Source organism: Symphodus melops (assembly GCF_947650265.1).
Source record: "Symphodus melops genome assembly, chromosome: 14".
NCBI lineage: Eukaryota > Metazoa > Chordata > Actinopteri > Labriformes > Labridae > Symphodus > Symphodus melops.
In genome coordinates this window covers 12,504,266-12,519,637 of record NC_136704.1, presented here as the reverse complement: position 1 = coordinate 12,519,637, position 15,372 = coordinate 12,504,266, and the positions used below count along the sequence as shown (strand labels likewise).

General features: G+C 43.5%; 2 protein-coding genes across 3 annotated transcripts in view; one reads left to right on the top strand and one right to left on the bottom strand.

The window, feature by feature from the left end:
- The window catches only part of LOC306835009 (uncharacterized protein), a 93,888-nt gene extending 90,986 nt beyond the window's left edge, over window positions 1-2,902 (bottom strand). For both annotated transcript variants that reach the window (XM_079361377.1, XM_079361378.1), the window contains exon 1: window positions 2,341-2,902. In XM_079361377.1, the coding sequence (XP_079217503.1) occupies window positions 2,341-2,595 (255 nt within the window). In that variant the 5' untranslated portion in view covers window positions 2,596-2,902. The remainder of the gene's footprint in view (window positions 1-2,340) is intronic.
- A 76-nt stretch (window positions 2,903-2,978) lies between these two features.
- On the top strand, window positions 2,979-10,909 carry pex2 (peroxisomal biogenesis factor 2). Its single transcript, XM_079361311.1, has 2 exons — window positions 2,979-3,115; window positions 9,272-10,909. The coding sequence occupies exon 2, from the start codon at window positions 9,277-9,279 to the stop codon at window positions 10,261-10,263; it is 987 nt and encodes a 328-aa protein (XP_079217437.1). The 5' UTR covers window positions 2,979-3,115; window positions 9,272-9,276; the 3' UTR covers window positions 10,264-10,909.
- The last annotated feature ends 4,463 nt before the right edge of the window (window positions 10,910-15,372 follow it).

Below are 15,372 nucleotides of genomic sequence, written 5' to 3'. Positions count from 1 at the left end.
ACATTCATGAGCACAGGTGCTCCTATAAGGCAAAAATAATTCTGAAATTCTGTGGCACTTCCTTTTATCAGACAGAATCATTGTATATGTAGGCTATCTGGCAACCTACAATCCCTTAAGGAACAAGTACACAAGCATGTTTTTTTTTAACCCGGATCCAAGAGCTAAAAGACCAAGTCAAAGAACGACAAGGACTTGATATATTATGTCAGCTGCTGAATATGTTTCGTTTTTGTTTTCTGTATACGATAAAATGCAACCTTTGAAATTATTATTTCAAACGTGAAACATAAACAGGGAAAAATGTGCCCACTGACCAAAAATAAAAAAACACCAGTATGTCATACTGATTGGGGAAAAAATTCACAGTATGTATCAGATCGGTCATCCTCGCGTACTGATTCCCACTATCACCATTTAAGTTTAAAAGCAAATTTTGCCCTGAATGTAGAAGACCATGTGACTGATATAAAAAGCAGTAGAAATGTACAGTTAGTGAACCTAAAGAAAGAACATTTAAAGTTGGATTAAATAACTGATAAGATTAAAAAAACTCAGAAAACGGTAAAGTAGTAGCAGTATTTACTAAATTGTCTAATTTGGTGTACAAATTTGCAAATGTTATCAACGCTAACACTCGCCTTTCATCCTTTTTGCAGTTTAATTTCCACACGCCTGTGCTACATGTGGTTACTCGTCATTCCTGATATGCCAATTTGGCCTGACACAGTCATACATGCATCGTTTCTCCTCCAGATGACGTGTTCACTGTGCTTATTTACATCTAGGCAGTAGAGCCAGAAGAGACGACCCGTTAGCAGAGGCTACAGTCAGTCTATGGCTACAACCCAAGCTAGGTGGTTGTATTACAGCTTGGATGTAATACTATTTGACCAGCATTGAGGGCCTACATGGGAAAATGTTTAATGCATTTTACTGACGAGTAAATTCTGTACCTAACTAGTCTGAAAAATGTTAAATCGTTTAGTCGACTTAACATGCATATCCCTATTTATGACTTGATTCTACATGAAAAAAGACGGAGTAGTCGTCGTATTCTTACAGTGAATCTCTGTTGCGCCTACAGGCCTTAGACTTAAATGCTACCTTCTTTCCACTACAACAGAGTTTAAGTGACGGTACATTTATTTTACTCCACGTTGATACATTTTCCATCGATCTGCAGATCACATGGTGATTATGGATCAAATATTCCTATTGCAACTCACGAAATCAATCATCACTGTGGTAAAATGGGGAAACTGTACCCACCTGATGTGGTGGGCACTTGTTATAATCGGCCGTGTCTAGGAAATAGGATGGTAAAGCCTTGGCAACAAGTTCATCGAAATGGAGACAGCCAAAAAAACGGTACCCCCACTTAAGACAGATTTTTTGGGTTGGTCCAATGTTTTCATCTGAACATGATCCCCCTGCGAGAACATATTTTTTAATCAAGTAAAGAAGTTAGTTAAGTTTGTTCATATCCTGTCAGGAAACATTTTAAACCTACAATGGGTTAATAGATGAATGGGCCCTATGCTTTCTATGGACATGCTCTATGATTAACTGTCTCCATCAACCGTTAGGACTTGGGAGCTCCTGGGTTCTAAACACATAACCTTGTTAAGCAGCTCCGCGACTGGGGCCAGCTAACTGAAACCCATCTCTGAAACCTTGTTATTCTTGCTTTGATGCACAGCCAAGATCACACGAGCTACATTTTGTAACCTAAATGATGTCACATGACAATCCTGATGATTAGAAACCTCGCTTTTTTAAATATGAGTGTGGATCTTTGTTCCCAATCTGAGCCGCCCAGATGGAAACATAATGCAATTTGCCACCTGTTACAACTTCTGCGGCTTTATGAAACCTCCCCTCTGCTTCCTTATGTCATTTGTCTGACAGGACAGAGGTCGTCTTCTGATGCAAGATGCATGGAGGGCAGGAAGCTCTTTGATTTGTATCGGATGGATGACAACCTAATGTAAACAGATGTGGGGAGAAAACTACAAATATTGTAATAACTCGGATTTTTAAGTATCTTCAATAATATACATGGTTTACAAAATATTAGACACCAATACTAAAATGATGATGTGTGCAAGCTACAGTATAAATTCACATACTGATTTTGACACGTGAGGACATCAGGAAACATTATGCATTGTCTCTAAAGTCTGGTCACCTATGTTTACACTGGCCATAATGGCAGCGGTGGGATTCGAACCCACGCCTCCAAAGAGACTGGAGCCTAAATCCAGCGCCTTAGACCGCTCGGCCACGCTACCTTGGTCATGCAAACGACATACACACATTATTATTATCTCTGCTCACCTGCAGCATGTCGTGTCCAGTAGTTCTTTGGTCCAGCTGAACGAACCTCAGTCTCTGCTCGTAGAGTTCCTTGAACTCCTCACAGAGTAGTTTAATGTCATTTGTTGTCGTACACGGAGCCCGTGTGTCAGCTCTCTGCTCTCCTTGACGTGAGGGAGAGGACAGGTTCAAAGTGCATCTGTCTTGACCACACTGCCTCCAGCTTTCTCCACGTGGTGTTGTCTGCTGGTAAATATGTGTGCTAGTTTTCAGCATTTCTCGGATATAATGTCGGCACAGGTGATTAATCAACCCGCATTAAAGAAACAGCAAACAGTTACGACCTATCAGTCATAATCACGGTTTATCACTGGTTAAATAGTTGCACTGACTCGCAGGAAACAATACAACGAGGCAGACTTAAACCAGCCAATGCATACCTTTTTGGGTGCATGAAAGAAAAGGCTTTGTGTTACTTTGGGGTAATTACCGTGGCTGCACAATCAACTTTGTCGCTATGTGCCGTTACCACAACGGAGGACTGTGAAAAACATGTATATCTCCTCACAGACCGACGCTTCCCCCTGCAGTTTGCCGCTGTCTCGGCGCTTTATAATCTGATTGGCTTGTTTGGATTTTCTGCCTTCGTAATAATGAGGTATCCGCGAACTATTGGTGGCTTCGCCTGAGGAGGCGGGGTTCCTTTTTCAACCCGGAAATGCAATGCAGTGTGTTTTCATCGTATCGGGTTAGACTGAAGTACATTGAATTCATCCTCCTCTCAAAAAAGAAATCGGTAAATATATGGTATTTATAATATGAGGCGAACATTGACGTTTACCTGTCTGTCTTTAAGCTCTCCCCTTAATGCATGGAGCTCAAATGCGACACCGCGCTTCTTGTTTTAAGGTGTAAACAAACACCTGTGGTTTAATGTTATCATCTTGTTGCAGTCTACTGTCAATGTTGGGTACTTACAGCGAAATGTGTTCCCTTTTTTTCTGAATATTTGGGGTATTTTAAATAAACTCGATTGTTACTCTGCATGCAGATCAAATTATCACTATTCAGATTCGTGAAGTATCTCAAGGTGTATCTGCACAACTTTGGTTGGTAACCTTGTGTGAGTGTATTCCTTCAAGAGTATGTTAGACTGCTCCTCATATAATTCCATTATTCCCCTAAATAATCAGTGCCAGGGATCAAACCCTTCCACATTGAGATTCAAGGCAAAGTTGATCTTATTGATTTTCAAGAGACGCTCTTCATTTCTCTCATCTCAATCATCACTCCTCTGCTCTTATCTGTCTCTTGGTTATATCTCTCCTTTCCACTGGCTTTGACTACACTGCTCTCACACACTCTGCCAAAAAACCTAATCCCCACTGTGATTATCACATAATGCTCTTGCCTTATTATCAAAATGGGGCAGCTTTGCGTTTTTGTTGTTGTTGAAGACTGATGGGCATGAGCAAAAAAAAAATAAAAAAAAATTAAGAGACAATGTCATTATGATCATAACGGGAGAATGTGGAGCGGCTGATTGCATGAGATTGAAGTATAGGCGCATGTCTTTGGAGCTGAACACTTAGTGTAATGAGTGTTTTTTTAAGGGAGTCACTGAAGTTAAATTGGACTGTGATCTCACTCTGGGGTCAGGAGGTTATACCGTTTCCAGATGAAAGGAAGTGATAAAAGGCAGGAAGGTTATCTGTGCACTTATTTGGAAAGAATTTCAACCTAATGGATTCTCTTTATAGTTTTGATCATTTAACAGAAGAAAATGCATTATACTTCACATGCATCACGGCCTAGTACTCAAAGATGAGTGCTACCATTTATGGTTTATACTTTCTTCGGGCTAACGGTGCAAAAACAAATAGAGTCAAATCTGAAAGCCTTACTCAAATGTCATCTTGATGGCTAACAATTCATTAATTACCCTTTCTGCTTTTCTGTCATTTGTGTGCGTGTAGAATCACTATTTTTATCGATTCATGAGAAAATAGAAAATATTAAAGATCAGACAAACCAGTGTGATAACTGAACTGAGTTCAAGTCTTTCCACCACATTGAGTTCCTGCTGTGTAACATAGCCTTTTTTTTTTTCTTGAGCTGATGTATACATGCAAGAGCCCTATGGTCCAAGATAACAAGGCCTTTAACGTCCAAGTGAAGACAAAAGTGTAAAAACGTGACCGACGTGAAGGTTACAATTTGCAGCAATCCAATTTCACAATTGATTTCGAGACACAAATTGAATTTGAATTCTTTCATGTACACATTGTCTTAAATCTGTCAGTGTGTACTCTGTCGTGGCCTCCACGCTGCCATTGATTGAACTGGACACAAAAAGTAGCTTCCTCTCATTTTGGTTTGTCCCTCTCTCGCGCACAAAATTAGCCGTTGCAATGATTAAAGATCAGGCAAAATGTGTTCGCTCTTATCGTGCCTGTGTTTTCATGCATAGAGAGATGCTACGTGTTTTGTTTTTTTCTTTTTTTCGCGAGGTGACGCTCTAGTGCTCTCTCAGTGACTCCGAAGAAAGACACAACATCCGTTCTTTCATTTATTAGCTGTTCCATTTTCCCTCCACATTCATTGTGCCTCTCTGCCCTCTAAATGTTTAATTACTTTTTAAGTTGTTTTTTTGCAAAAAGCCCCTGTACTTATTACTCATACAGCCTTAGCATACTCAACCTTCATACTCATGAAATCAATTAATTCTCTTAAATAATTTACCTTCCCAGCAAACCAGATTAAGCAGAGCACTTTTTTTTTTTTCTTCCTGTGTGTCAGACGTGCTGTTCTAACTGATGTGTATTTTTTTGTGTGTTCAGGCATTAACTCGGCCCTCACCCCGTGGCTCGGAGGAGTCTTGGGTGATTAGAGAAAGAGGAGAGCCTTGATAAAGCATTAGTGTGTGACGCACACGCACGCACGCACGCACGCACGCACAGCCTGAAGACCCCTCTGTGCATTTGCGCACATTCATTTTTCATGAAACAGACTCATAACAATTAGTCTGGTTACCGCCTGGGTAATCTTAGCATCCCCGTAATGCCCGTGGTCTGCTGTATGACATCACTCTCTTAAAAGTTCTAAATCTGACATTCTCATCCGTTTTCATAGCGAGGACATTAGCAGGCCATGGCTAATAGGCCTGCACTCGTTCCTGGCGAAAAAAGGGCAATAAAGTGAGCGAGCGCGGGGGAGAGAGAGAGAGAGAGAGAGAAAAGTCGAGAGTGCTTAGAGAAATAGGTTTTATTCACCAGAGCTTTTACACAAATTAATTTACACGAGCCAGAGAAGAAAATGTAAAGTTGTAATCCAGCCTGCTTTGCCAATACATAGCCTATTTCTCGCTACAAGCATCATAGAAAGCCAAGTGAACATTTATGCATTATTTCAGCAAATCTATTATGCTAACAACCATAGCTAAGTGTTCAGGAATTCGAGCACTACTCCACGCCAGGAGCTAAAACGAGACTTTTGGACACGCACTTTTTTTTTTCTCCCTCTTTCTGGCATAGAATGATAGCCTTGAGCGGCTTCAAAGCACATGTCCGCTGAGGAAAAAAGCAAAATGCAACCCCCCCCCCCCCCCCCCCCCCCCCCCCACCACCCCACCCCAGGGATATTCCACCTTCCCAGTATCCCTTAGTCTTTAGTCCCCTGCCCTAAACACCATCATCCCACTCCCGAGACACCAAAACCAAGGTCAAGAAGAAAATGCAACCTTCCTCTGACGATAGGCTATTCCCTAGACGCTTGCACCTCAGCATGGCTGAGCCGCATATGCTTCAGGAACGTTCCCGCCTCCTTTATTGTGACCATCAGGCTCAAGGTCAGCTCCAGCAGAGAGGTTTGTGCTTATCGCCCCCCCCCCCCCCCCTCAATTTTTTTTTCTTCTTCGCTGTCTTTGCCCCCTGTCCCCCCCCCTCCCCCCTCCCCTTCCTTCACTGTACCAGTGCAGCTCAGAGCTCCCAGCTGTGGCTTTGATGACGTGGTGTGTGACGTGACCGTCTTTTTTTTCTTTTTTTGGGGGGGGGGGGGGGGGGGGGGGGTCTGTCACTTAGTCTATCCGTCTTTTCTGTTTGTTTGCTGTCATTACGGCCCGTTGTCTGGCTTCAGTCTGAAGCTCGGAACACTTTGGTTACCTCTGTCTCTCCTTCCTCACACTGGTCATGGCCCCTTTTGCCTTGAAGCGATGTCGCAGCGTGCGTACCCTGTTAGACTGGATATTGTTGTTGTTGCTGTTGTCGTCTCTAAGTCAGCCTTGAATCAGTGCATTATCTGTGTTTGAACAAGACGCACAGGCTCGGGGAACAACAGGGAGAGAGAAAATACCCTGTGAAATCTCTTGGAAGATGTTTTCATGCAGCTTTGATAAGAAAAGGAGACGTTTCAGCTGATTGTTGGTTTCCAGTGGAACTCCTTGAACCTGCCGTATCCTTAAGTACCCAGGTCTGTCCAAGAGAGAGGGCGTTTAGCGGTTATGACACGTGCCCCTTGTACAGGCGATCGTCCTTCGTCGCCGTGGCCGTCGGTTTGAATCCGGCCTCTTCAGCTGTCCTATCTAATAAAAGGCAAAACAATGAATGGAATTGTCTCTGTGGTGGGTGCTGGGTTGAAGATATCTCGTCGCGTGTGTGTGTGTGTGTGTGTACATGAGAGTAGTTTATGCGTGTACTGGGTGCGTCCAAAATGCTGTCCTGTCCCGTCTTGTAACACACACCTCGCCTCACCACACACTCTGTAAACACCGTCATTGACTGTGACTTTTGACTATTACATAAGGAACATGGATTTCCAGCTGTCCACAGCAAAAACCCTGTAAATTCAAATGCTTAATTTTTATAGGCAGCCCGGCATTGACTGAAGTGTCTGCTTGTTATATATTTGGCAAGTGCTGCAAGTCTGAAGGGAAGCTGTCAATAGCAATCCCAGCTATTGATATGGCAGTGGGCAGGAGATGTTACTTGGCCCCCGACTCCGGCATCCCTCTGATCCCTCTACATCATAATTACATTAATATTGACAGACCCTTGACAATAGTCACATTACTATTGATAGGTGGCTGTCAATACCGTGTTTCCCCAAATAAAACATATTCATTCATAACTTGTAAACTGCTCGATAAAAGGCTTTGAAAAGAATATTGGACCCGGCCGGGTTTACTCTCCCGAGAGGGCTGCTGCTGCTGTGACGGGGATTTCCACCACCTGGTCCAGTGTGTATGTGCAACACTCTGTGTGTGTGTGTGATAGATTATTGTAACTCTGTATTTCAGCTCTGCATAGATCAAGGCTACCATTGACATAAATACATAGTCACACACACACACACACACACTGAGGCACATAATCTGCACATTTTCTCCCATCAAGGGAAAAACTTTCAGATTAAGCGAAACAAATGGCGCCTGTTTATTGGTTAACATACACACATTCAGCCTGCGTCTTTTTTTTATTATTTTTTTTTATTTAATCCAAACTTTACTTCCATCACAGGCGAGTCGCAGTCGCTAAACATGGCAGCGTTTCAAAATGCACCTCAATGAATTTGTCACACCTGCTTACTTCAGCGTGAATTCACTCTTTTTTTTTTTTTTTTTTTCATTCATTTGCTAATTCTAACTTAGTTGGACGGTGTATCCTGGCTCTATTGAAACATCATGAATACACAGATGGTCCTGTGCGCCACAATAAACCCCAGCATTGCCACAGCATATTAAATGTTTTTTTTTTTCCTTTTTCTTTTTTTTTTTTTCATACCTCCCTCAAGAAACGTCTAAAGTGACCATCATCTCTCTCTCCTTCTGTCAAAACTGCCATATTTACCCGGCTGAAATCTCTTTTAAAGCCTCGTGACAAATCCTGTTCAGCGAGACACAAAAGCCACTGTCAAAAAAAAGGCCTCTCTGTCTCTCTCGCTCCCGCTCTCTGTGGGCCCCCTTGCTCTGTCTCTCCGTGCGTTAGTTAGTCTCCCACTTCTTAAGCGTTTCATTTGAGGAAAGGGCAGATAAAACTTGGGTGGGTGGCGGGGGGGGGACTGTGAGCACTTTTGGGAAACGTATGCTGCGCTAAATAGCCCACACGTCACAATGGTGAGATCCCATATGGAGTTGACTCTAGGGGAGGAAAAATTGTTCCACATTTGGCAGATGTTTACGGTGTACCAGAGACTGTGCCGTTAGCCTAATCCCTGGTGATGTGATTTGTACACACACCCCTATCTCCAGAGGGAGCAGGCACCAAGAGCCCCTGGGCTTCGCCTCTTGTGTGTGTGTGTGTGTGTGTCTATGTGTGTGTTTATACACAGTCTAAGACCCCCTGCTCTTTTGCATTGCAGCTGCTCAAAGGTTGCATTAAGGATGGGTTTTACATGTGAAAAGTGATTTCCGTTCCTGTGTGTAAAGAAAAAAATAAACCCTGCTAACAGGATGGGCCTCACCTTCAGGGCCTCGTTTCCTCCCCACTACCTTGTTGTCCCTCACTGCTTCGCTTCTATATTGATAAACACCGTCTGCAGCTCATCTTTACATTGGACACAGATCGAGTATGGTGTTGCATAAGAAATGTAAAAAATGAGGGATTCTTTTTTAACGACCTGGATCCTGTTTTGTTGTATTTTTGTTCGTCGTTCGGATCATTTTCTCACCTTTTTCTTTCATAAAAAAAAAAGTTCTCATCAACTCTGTGAAATTCAGAGTAAAGCTGTTTGGACAAAGTTTGTCTCGTCAGCACAGCAGTGACTACAATAAAGACAGTCAGGCGGTATATTGATATCCAGGAATGACCTAAACAAAGCTGAAATAAGATCAAGGCTGTAAAAAACAATATCCACCTCTTTGCCTTTATGCACTGTGATTCCATCACAGAGTTTGTAATAAACTCACAATAAGATTAATATGTATTTGTCTCTGTTGTTTTTTTTTTTGTATTTTCAGTGAGTATGGAAAGCCTTAACAACCAAAAACGGCCAGCTGAAGGTTCGGCTACGCAAACTGACGTGGACCCTCAGACCCCGGTCCTGCGCATCAGTCAGCTGGATGCCATCGAGCTCGACTCCTCACTCGAGCAGCTCCTGTGGAGCCAGTTCTCCCAGTGTTTTCAGAACTGCCGCCCGGGCCTTCTCACGCCACTCGAGCCTGAATTGAGGGCTCTGCTTCGGCTGCTGGTGTGGAGGTTCACTCTGTATTCTAACAGCACCACTGTGGGCCAGTCCTTACTCAGCTTACGCTACCACAACATCCTCTCTTCTTCCCCCCGTTACAGACCTCTGACCCGCAGGCAGAAGCTTGGTCTGGCCTTGCTTACCGCAGGTCCACGCTGGCTCCAGGAACGTTCCCACAGCCTGCTGGTGTATTTGGGTTTGAGTCCAGGAGCCCCTGCGTCCGACGGAGACGGGGGTTTATTTCAAAAAGGCCTCCGCAGTTGCCTGATCTTTTTGTCTAGTATGGCCCAGCTCGCAAGTCTCATCAACTTCCTGGTGTTTCTAAGGAGAGGTCGCCATCCTGTCCTGGCTGAAAGGATTGTGGGAGCTCGGGCAGTTTTCAGCAAACCCAACGTGGTCCGAGATGTAACCTACCAGTACATGAACCGAGAGCTGCTGTGGCACGGCTTCGCCGAGTTCTTGATCTTCCTGCTGCCGCTCGTCAATACGAGGAAAGTGAAGGCCACGCTGTCTTCGCTCGTTTCGGGGGGAGGAGGCGTCGGCGGGAAGGGAGGGACAGAGGGGACGGGCCTGTGGAAAGAGTGCGGACTGTGCGGAGAGTGGCCGACCATGCCTCACTCGGTGGGCTGCCGGCATGTTTTCTGCTACTACTGTGTGAAAAGCCACAGCATTGCAGACGCAAATCTCACCTGTCCGAAATGTGGGGCCGAAGCAGGACAGCCTGAGTCTGTGAAGACGGAGGTAGAAATGATCGGTGACTGGTGATCGTCTGAAGAAGAGACTTGAATTTACAATGGTGAACGGACACGACAAAACCATTTTTTTGTTTCAACATGTAAATTAATCCCAACCGTTACCTAATGTCTCGTGTAATAAAACTGAATGATGAAATCTATTTTTAAAGACGTTAAGACATCAAGCAAAGGGTTCAAATAAACCTGGTTCTGTGAGCTTCATGATGCACAAGGTAAACAGGGATGAGTGTATGACTCGACTTCAGTCTTTATGATGTCAGTGTCTCTTCTGAACACACATCGACCTGCTGGGTTTAATGTATGTGTGCATATATTGACAGTCCTCCGCCCCGTCCGTTTCTCCAGCTGGACTTTGGACAGAACTATTTGTCTTTGGTGCACTGGACATACTGCGGAGAACCACACAGAGCATATATTTGATGAGGGAACGTGTTGATTTATGCTCCAAATTGGCTGTGTGTGAGCACGTGTGTGTGTCAGTATGTGTGTGTGTGCGTCTGTTTGTTGAAATGGGAATATTTGTTCTGATGAAAAATGCAGAAAGTCAGCTGAATAAATAATGGGAGGAATTTCTGATGCCTCTCATCATGGCCAAATTAGCATTTGTTGTGTATTTTGTGTCTAAATTGCATTTCAACATCATTAAAATTGATAGAGTCCTACCTCTTGGGTGTTTACTTAGTTAAGTGGAGGAGAGAGAGAGAGATGAGGGGAAAGTTATAACAATCAGCACACTTCTCTCTAGACAGACCCGGTCGTTTCTAACTCCCATTATCCGTTTTCACAGCACCCCAACATGCTCAAGATCAAGGGGCCAGCCGGGGGCTTGGATTGACTCTCGCACATACGCACACTTGACAGCCAGCCTCTCTTTTTCCCTTGGCCTTTCTCTCTTTTGCAGCCTTCCCATCTCTCTCCCTCTGTAATCTCCAGGGCCCTCGCCCCTATAAGACTGTAGTAAACTGTACCAAAACCCTGGCAGTCGTCTCCTTCCTCGCAGGCGAATTACTCTCTAATCCCTGTAATGAGTCCAAAGATGCTTATTTATGCTGGAGTTAACCTCCACCAGTGAGCCCAGCCCCGGGCCAAACGCACCCCAGCTGAGTGAAGCCTTTCCTGGGCTGACAAGAGAGGAGCGGGGTGGGGTTGCTGGGCTACCTCCCACCTCTCCTTCCCTCCCTCCTTCACTGGCCCCCCCTCCACCGCTCTGATCACTAGGGCTTAATTGCTGATTGCAGAGACGATCAATCGGAACTGCAGGCGTGATAGAAAGCCTATTGCGGAGAGCAGGTCTCAGATCTCGCGGCTCAGAGAGGCGCACGCACATTTGCACTCTGATGGGGTTAATGTTTCTGTTGAGCTGAGAGGATAAAGCAGAAAATATTTGTCCTCTTGAGGTGCGTGAATGCCCCGAAGAATTCTGGGTAGGTGTGCTGGCGGAGCCGTTCTTGGATTATTTATGCATCTGACCGATGTGATCTTTATTTCTCCTCGAAATACTGCAAGTCTGCAGAGCATATACGATGCAGAATTTGTCCTTGGTAGTCATGCAAGGCCAAAATTAATGAAAGCACATATGAAAGTATTGAAATAGCCCCTTGTTGGATTAAAAGAAAATGTACACCTTAGGTGGGGGTTAGAATCCTAGATGATGATTGGATTTGACACTTTGTTTAAAACATGGAGCTCATCATGTGGATACACGGAGGTCTTCTTTTACATCAAGGACATTTTGACTAATGAATCCTATAGCAATGCATATAAAACCCAGGAAAGGGAAGAGCATTTGTCAATATTTTATGCACTACATTACATTAATGTACGGCGAGTCCCAAGAAAGCGAGATTAAGGGGCTTTCCGAGATTAGGGATGCATATATGATCAACTTTAATGCTACGGGGACATGTCATTGTCTTAACATTCAGAAAGACTTACAATCCAAACCTTTTTGCAGATATTACTCTACAACTCTAGCCCCAGTCCCGAATCCTCCGGAAAGAGACAAGATAAAGAAGAAACAGGGCATTAAAGTGTATTAATTGAGTTATGCCCTGGATTGAATTAGTTGGAAGTTGGAACAAGGCTCTGGACTTAAGGAAGGTAGCTTGGGCTCCGTTAAGCCTATCTGTCTTTGGATCTTTTCTAATTCACAGGCTCCGTGCGGAGAAGAAAAAGAGGCAGAAGCCCGGATTCCCAGCGGCTATGCAAAGCAATCTGCACATTCACACGCAGCCATTTAGGGAGCAAATTGGCCCTGTGCCCCCTCTGACGAAGGTTTTAAGAGAAAGGGAATTAGGGCGTTGAATCCCTAACTAGATCTCCTTCTTTGATGAGCCTCTTTATCCGCCTGTCCCTCATCTCCATTTCTTTGATGTTAGGCGTTGATTTTCCTGATTAAATAGTTTTTAAAGTAAAAAGCTCTTCTCTGGGCTCTGTAATGCCGGGTGCTTTACTGTACCTATCGTAGGTTAGTTTGTGTGCATGCATGCTTGTTGAACGGTCCATCTGTGCTTTTCTTTAATTGGAACAGAGCCCTCGGCTTGCAGATAATAAAAAGGATTGTACAATAGCTTTGATTCACGCATGCATACTTTTCTCGAAGAAAGAATGTTATCATTTAAGCTTATGCCTGGCTTTTACCTCTTCATTTGAAATGGCTGGAAGGTCCCAGAAAACCCCGTGCATCCCTAATGAAATCAAAGAGTGAAAACACCTGTGCGAAAAATTCCGTCTCTGATCCCTCCTGCACACGGTTAACGCTCTTACCTACTTTTCAGCAGGTAAGGGAATTACATCCCTCTTGCGATCGCAAGATGTTTTTTTTTAACAACCGACATCACTTCTAAAAAGAGTCGATGACATTAGCTTCGTGCCAAGAAAAAAAAAAAGATGAGACAAAAAATGCACCCTTTATTTGTTGACACCACGGAGGATTTTTGACACCTGTTTATTTTTTTTCTTCTTGTGGCATGTCCAATGTGTCAGTAGGAGTTACAAGTATCTCTCATAATTCATCTATTCAATAAAAGACACGCTAAACATAAAACCAGCAAAATTCCTCCAAGGTAGTGAAATCCTAGGTGTGTCTGAGTTCAGGGCTGCAGCCGCTGCAGGTACCTGCGCTGTGAGAGTTCTCTCAACACCTGCCGGGCTTTTGATACCACCGGGCCCAATTATCTAAGTCTGCCTCCTCTTCTTAACCACCTCTTCAGTCTAACAGGTCAGGGGGACAATCAATCACACCTAAAATAAGGAAGTAATTTCCTGGGCTTTTATCATGGTGTTGAGGTGTTGTCTGGTTGCATTTTACACTTGAAAGAAAAGATGGAGCCGGAGCTGTTTGGGGAATATATAGAATTTGGCCTTTCCGTTTTTGTTCTCGAGACCCAGGATAATTTGGGATCTATATAGGATCTATATGTTCACCTCAATATGGTGTAGTTTGGAAGAAACAAACCTAGAGATCAAGAAAAAAATAAACAAATAAAGTCCTGTATCTGAGAATACAAGTCGATAAAGGTTATCTTCTGTATAACTTTAAAAAAAAAGATTTGAAATGTAGGCTGTATCCTCCTACTCCACATCAGAGACAAAGATTTTCTGACTGAATGCGTGCAAGAGAGATTCATACAAACTCAATATTACAATTCCTGTTATACTGCACTTCTATCTATATACTGTATGTACACCTCGGGGACGGGACGGGAATTTTGTTCATATTGTAATCATCAGCAATAGTTAGTATCAATGCACCTTTAAGATATTTTACAACTTGGTTTCAACATTGCTTCTTTCAACTTGCTGATCCCAACATAACAACATATTTTCCTTCCTGGCACATCATTGAACACAGTTTATCTGAGAGCCTTGAAGTATGTACTCTGAGTCAGGTTTTTCTTTTTTTTTTTTTTTTTTTTAAATACTGCATTAAAGAAAAACACTAAACAGACTTTATCTCCAACTTGTTTAATATTTCACATCCTCTTACTCTAAAACAGGGCTAAAAGGATGGAGGCAAACTTTACCTGACCTGTCCTCTGATTGGATGAGCTAGGACAAGAGTTGCGAGGGGATTGGACAAACGACCAGAGGGCATCATAGGGGATTATACACAGGTGTGCTGTGGTGCGCCTAGGGTAAGATCTGCCAAAGCCAAGCCTGTTTGTGTGTGTTTGTGTATCTTCCAGTCTGTGCGTGTGTTTAGCCATCTCAGTCCTCTTCCTACTGATGTCTCGAACAGACTAAATGAGCAATAATCTGCACACATCCCTCCAGATGTCCCAGTGAATTTCCTGTGGCTTAAGGCGCCAGCTGAGCTCTTTGAAAGTTTTGATAACTTCTGCAAATGTGATTGAACCTCTGCTTGTTCAGGAATGTGGTGCAGGACACAATGTGCTTACTCTCATTTCCCCTCAAAGAGATGAAAAAGGAGGCATGCGCTCAGCTCCTGAACAAATACACCTATTGGTACAATAAGTTAGAAGCACTTTTTGAGGCCACTGGATAATCCTGACCACAAAATGCCTTCTAACTAAGTCATTTAGGTTCTAATGGGCAAAGAAGGGAAAGTTTAAGAGTACATCAAATGAGACTCAGTGCAGACTCAAATTGTGACTAGATATGCTTGCGTACCTCTTACAGAAGTTTGCATTAAACTCTGCAAATTAACCGTTTAATACATTTCGTACAGCAGCTTTTTTGGCAGGCAGCATCATCTGCCCCTTTCATTGGCATATTTTTGGTTCAGGAATGTTAAATGGACTTGAGCTTGTATAGCGCTTTTCTATTCTTCTGACTACGCAAAGCCATTTTACACCGTATGTCACAGCTACCCAATCACACACTGATGGCAGAGGTTGACAAAAGTAACCAATCCCATTTATACACACTCGTACGCCGCCGACGAGGCACTGGGAGCAATTTTGGGTTAAGTGTCTTGCCCAAAGAAACATTGTGCCTATAACTGCAGGGGCTGGAGATCAAAGCCTGACCTTTCAGTTGCGAGATGACCGACTGCCAAATGACAGGAGTGCAGGAGTTATTGCGAAGGCCCTTGATTTTCTATTTCTGTTGGCGGGTGTCAGGTGCTTGGAAGTTTAGTTCTGCAATTAATGTACTC

Excerpts from the sequence above, each read along its gene's own strand:
- pex2 (XM_079361311.1), top strand. The coding sequence starts at position 9,277 with ATGGAAAGCCTTAACAACCAAAAACGGCCAGCTGAAGGTTCGGCTACG.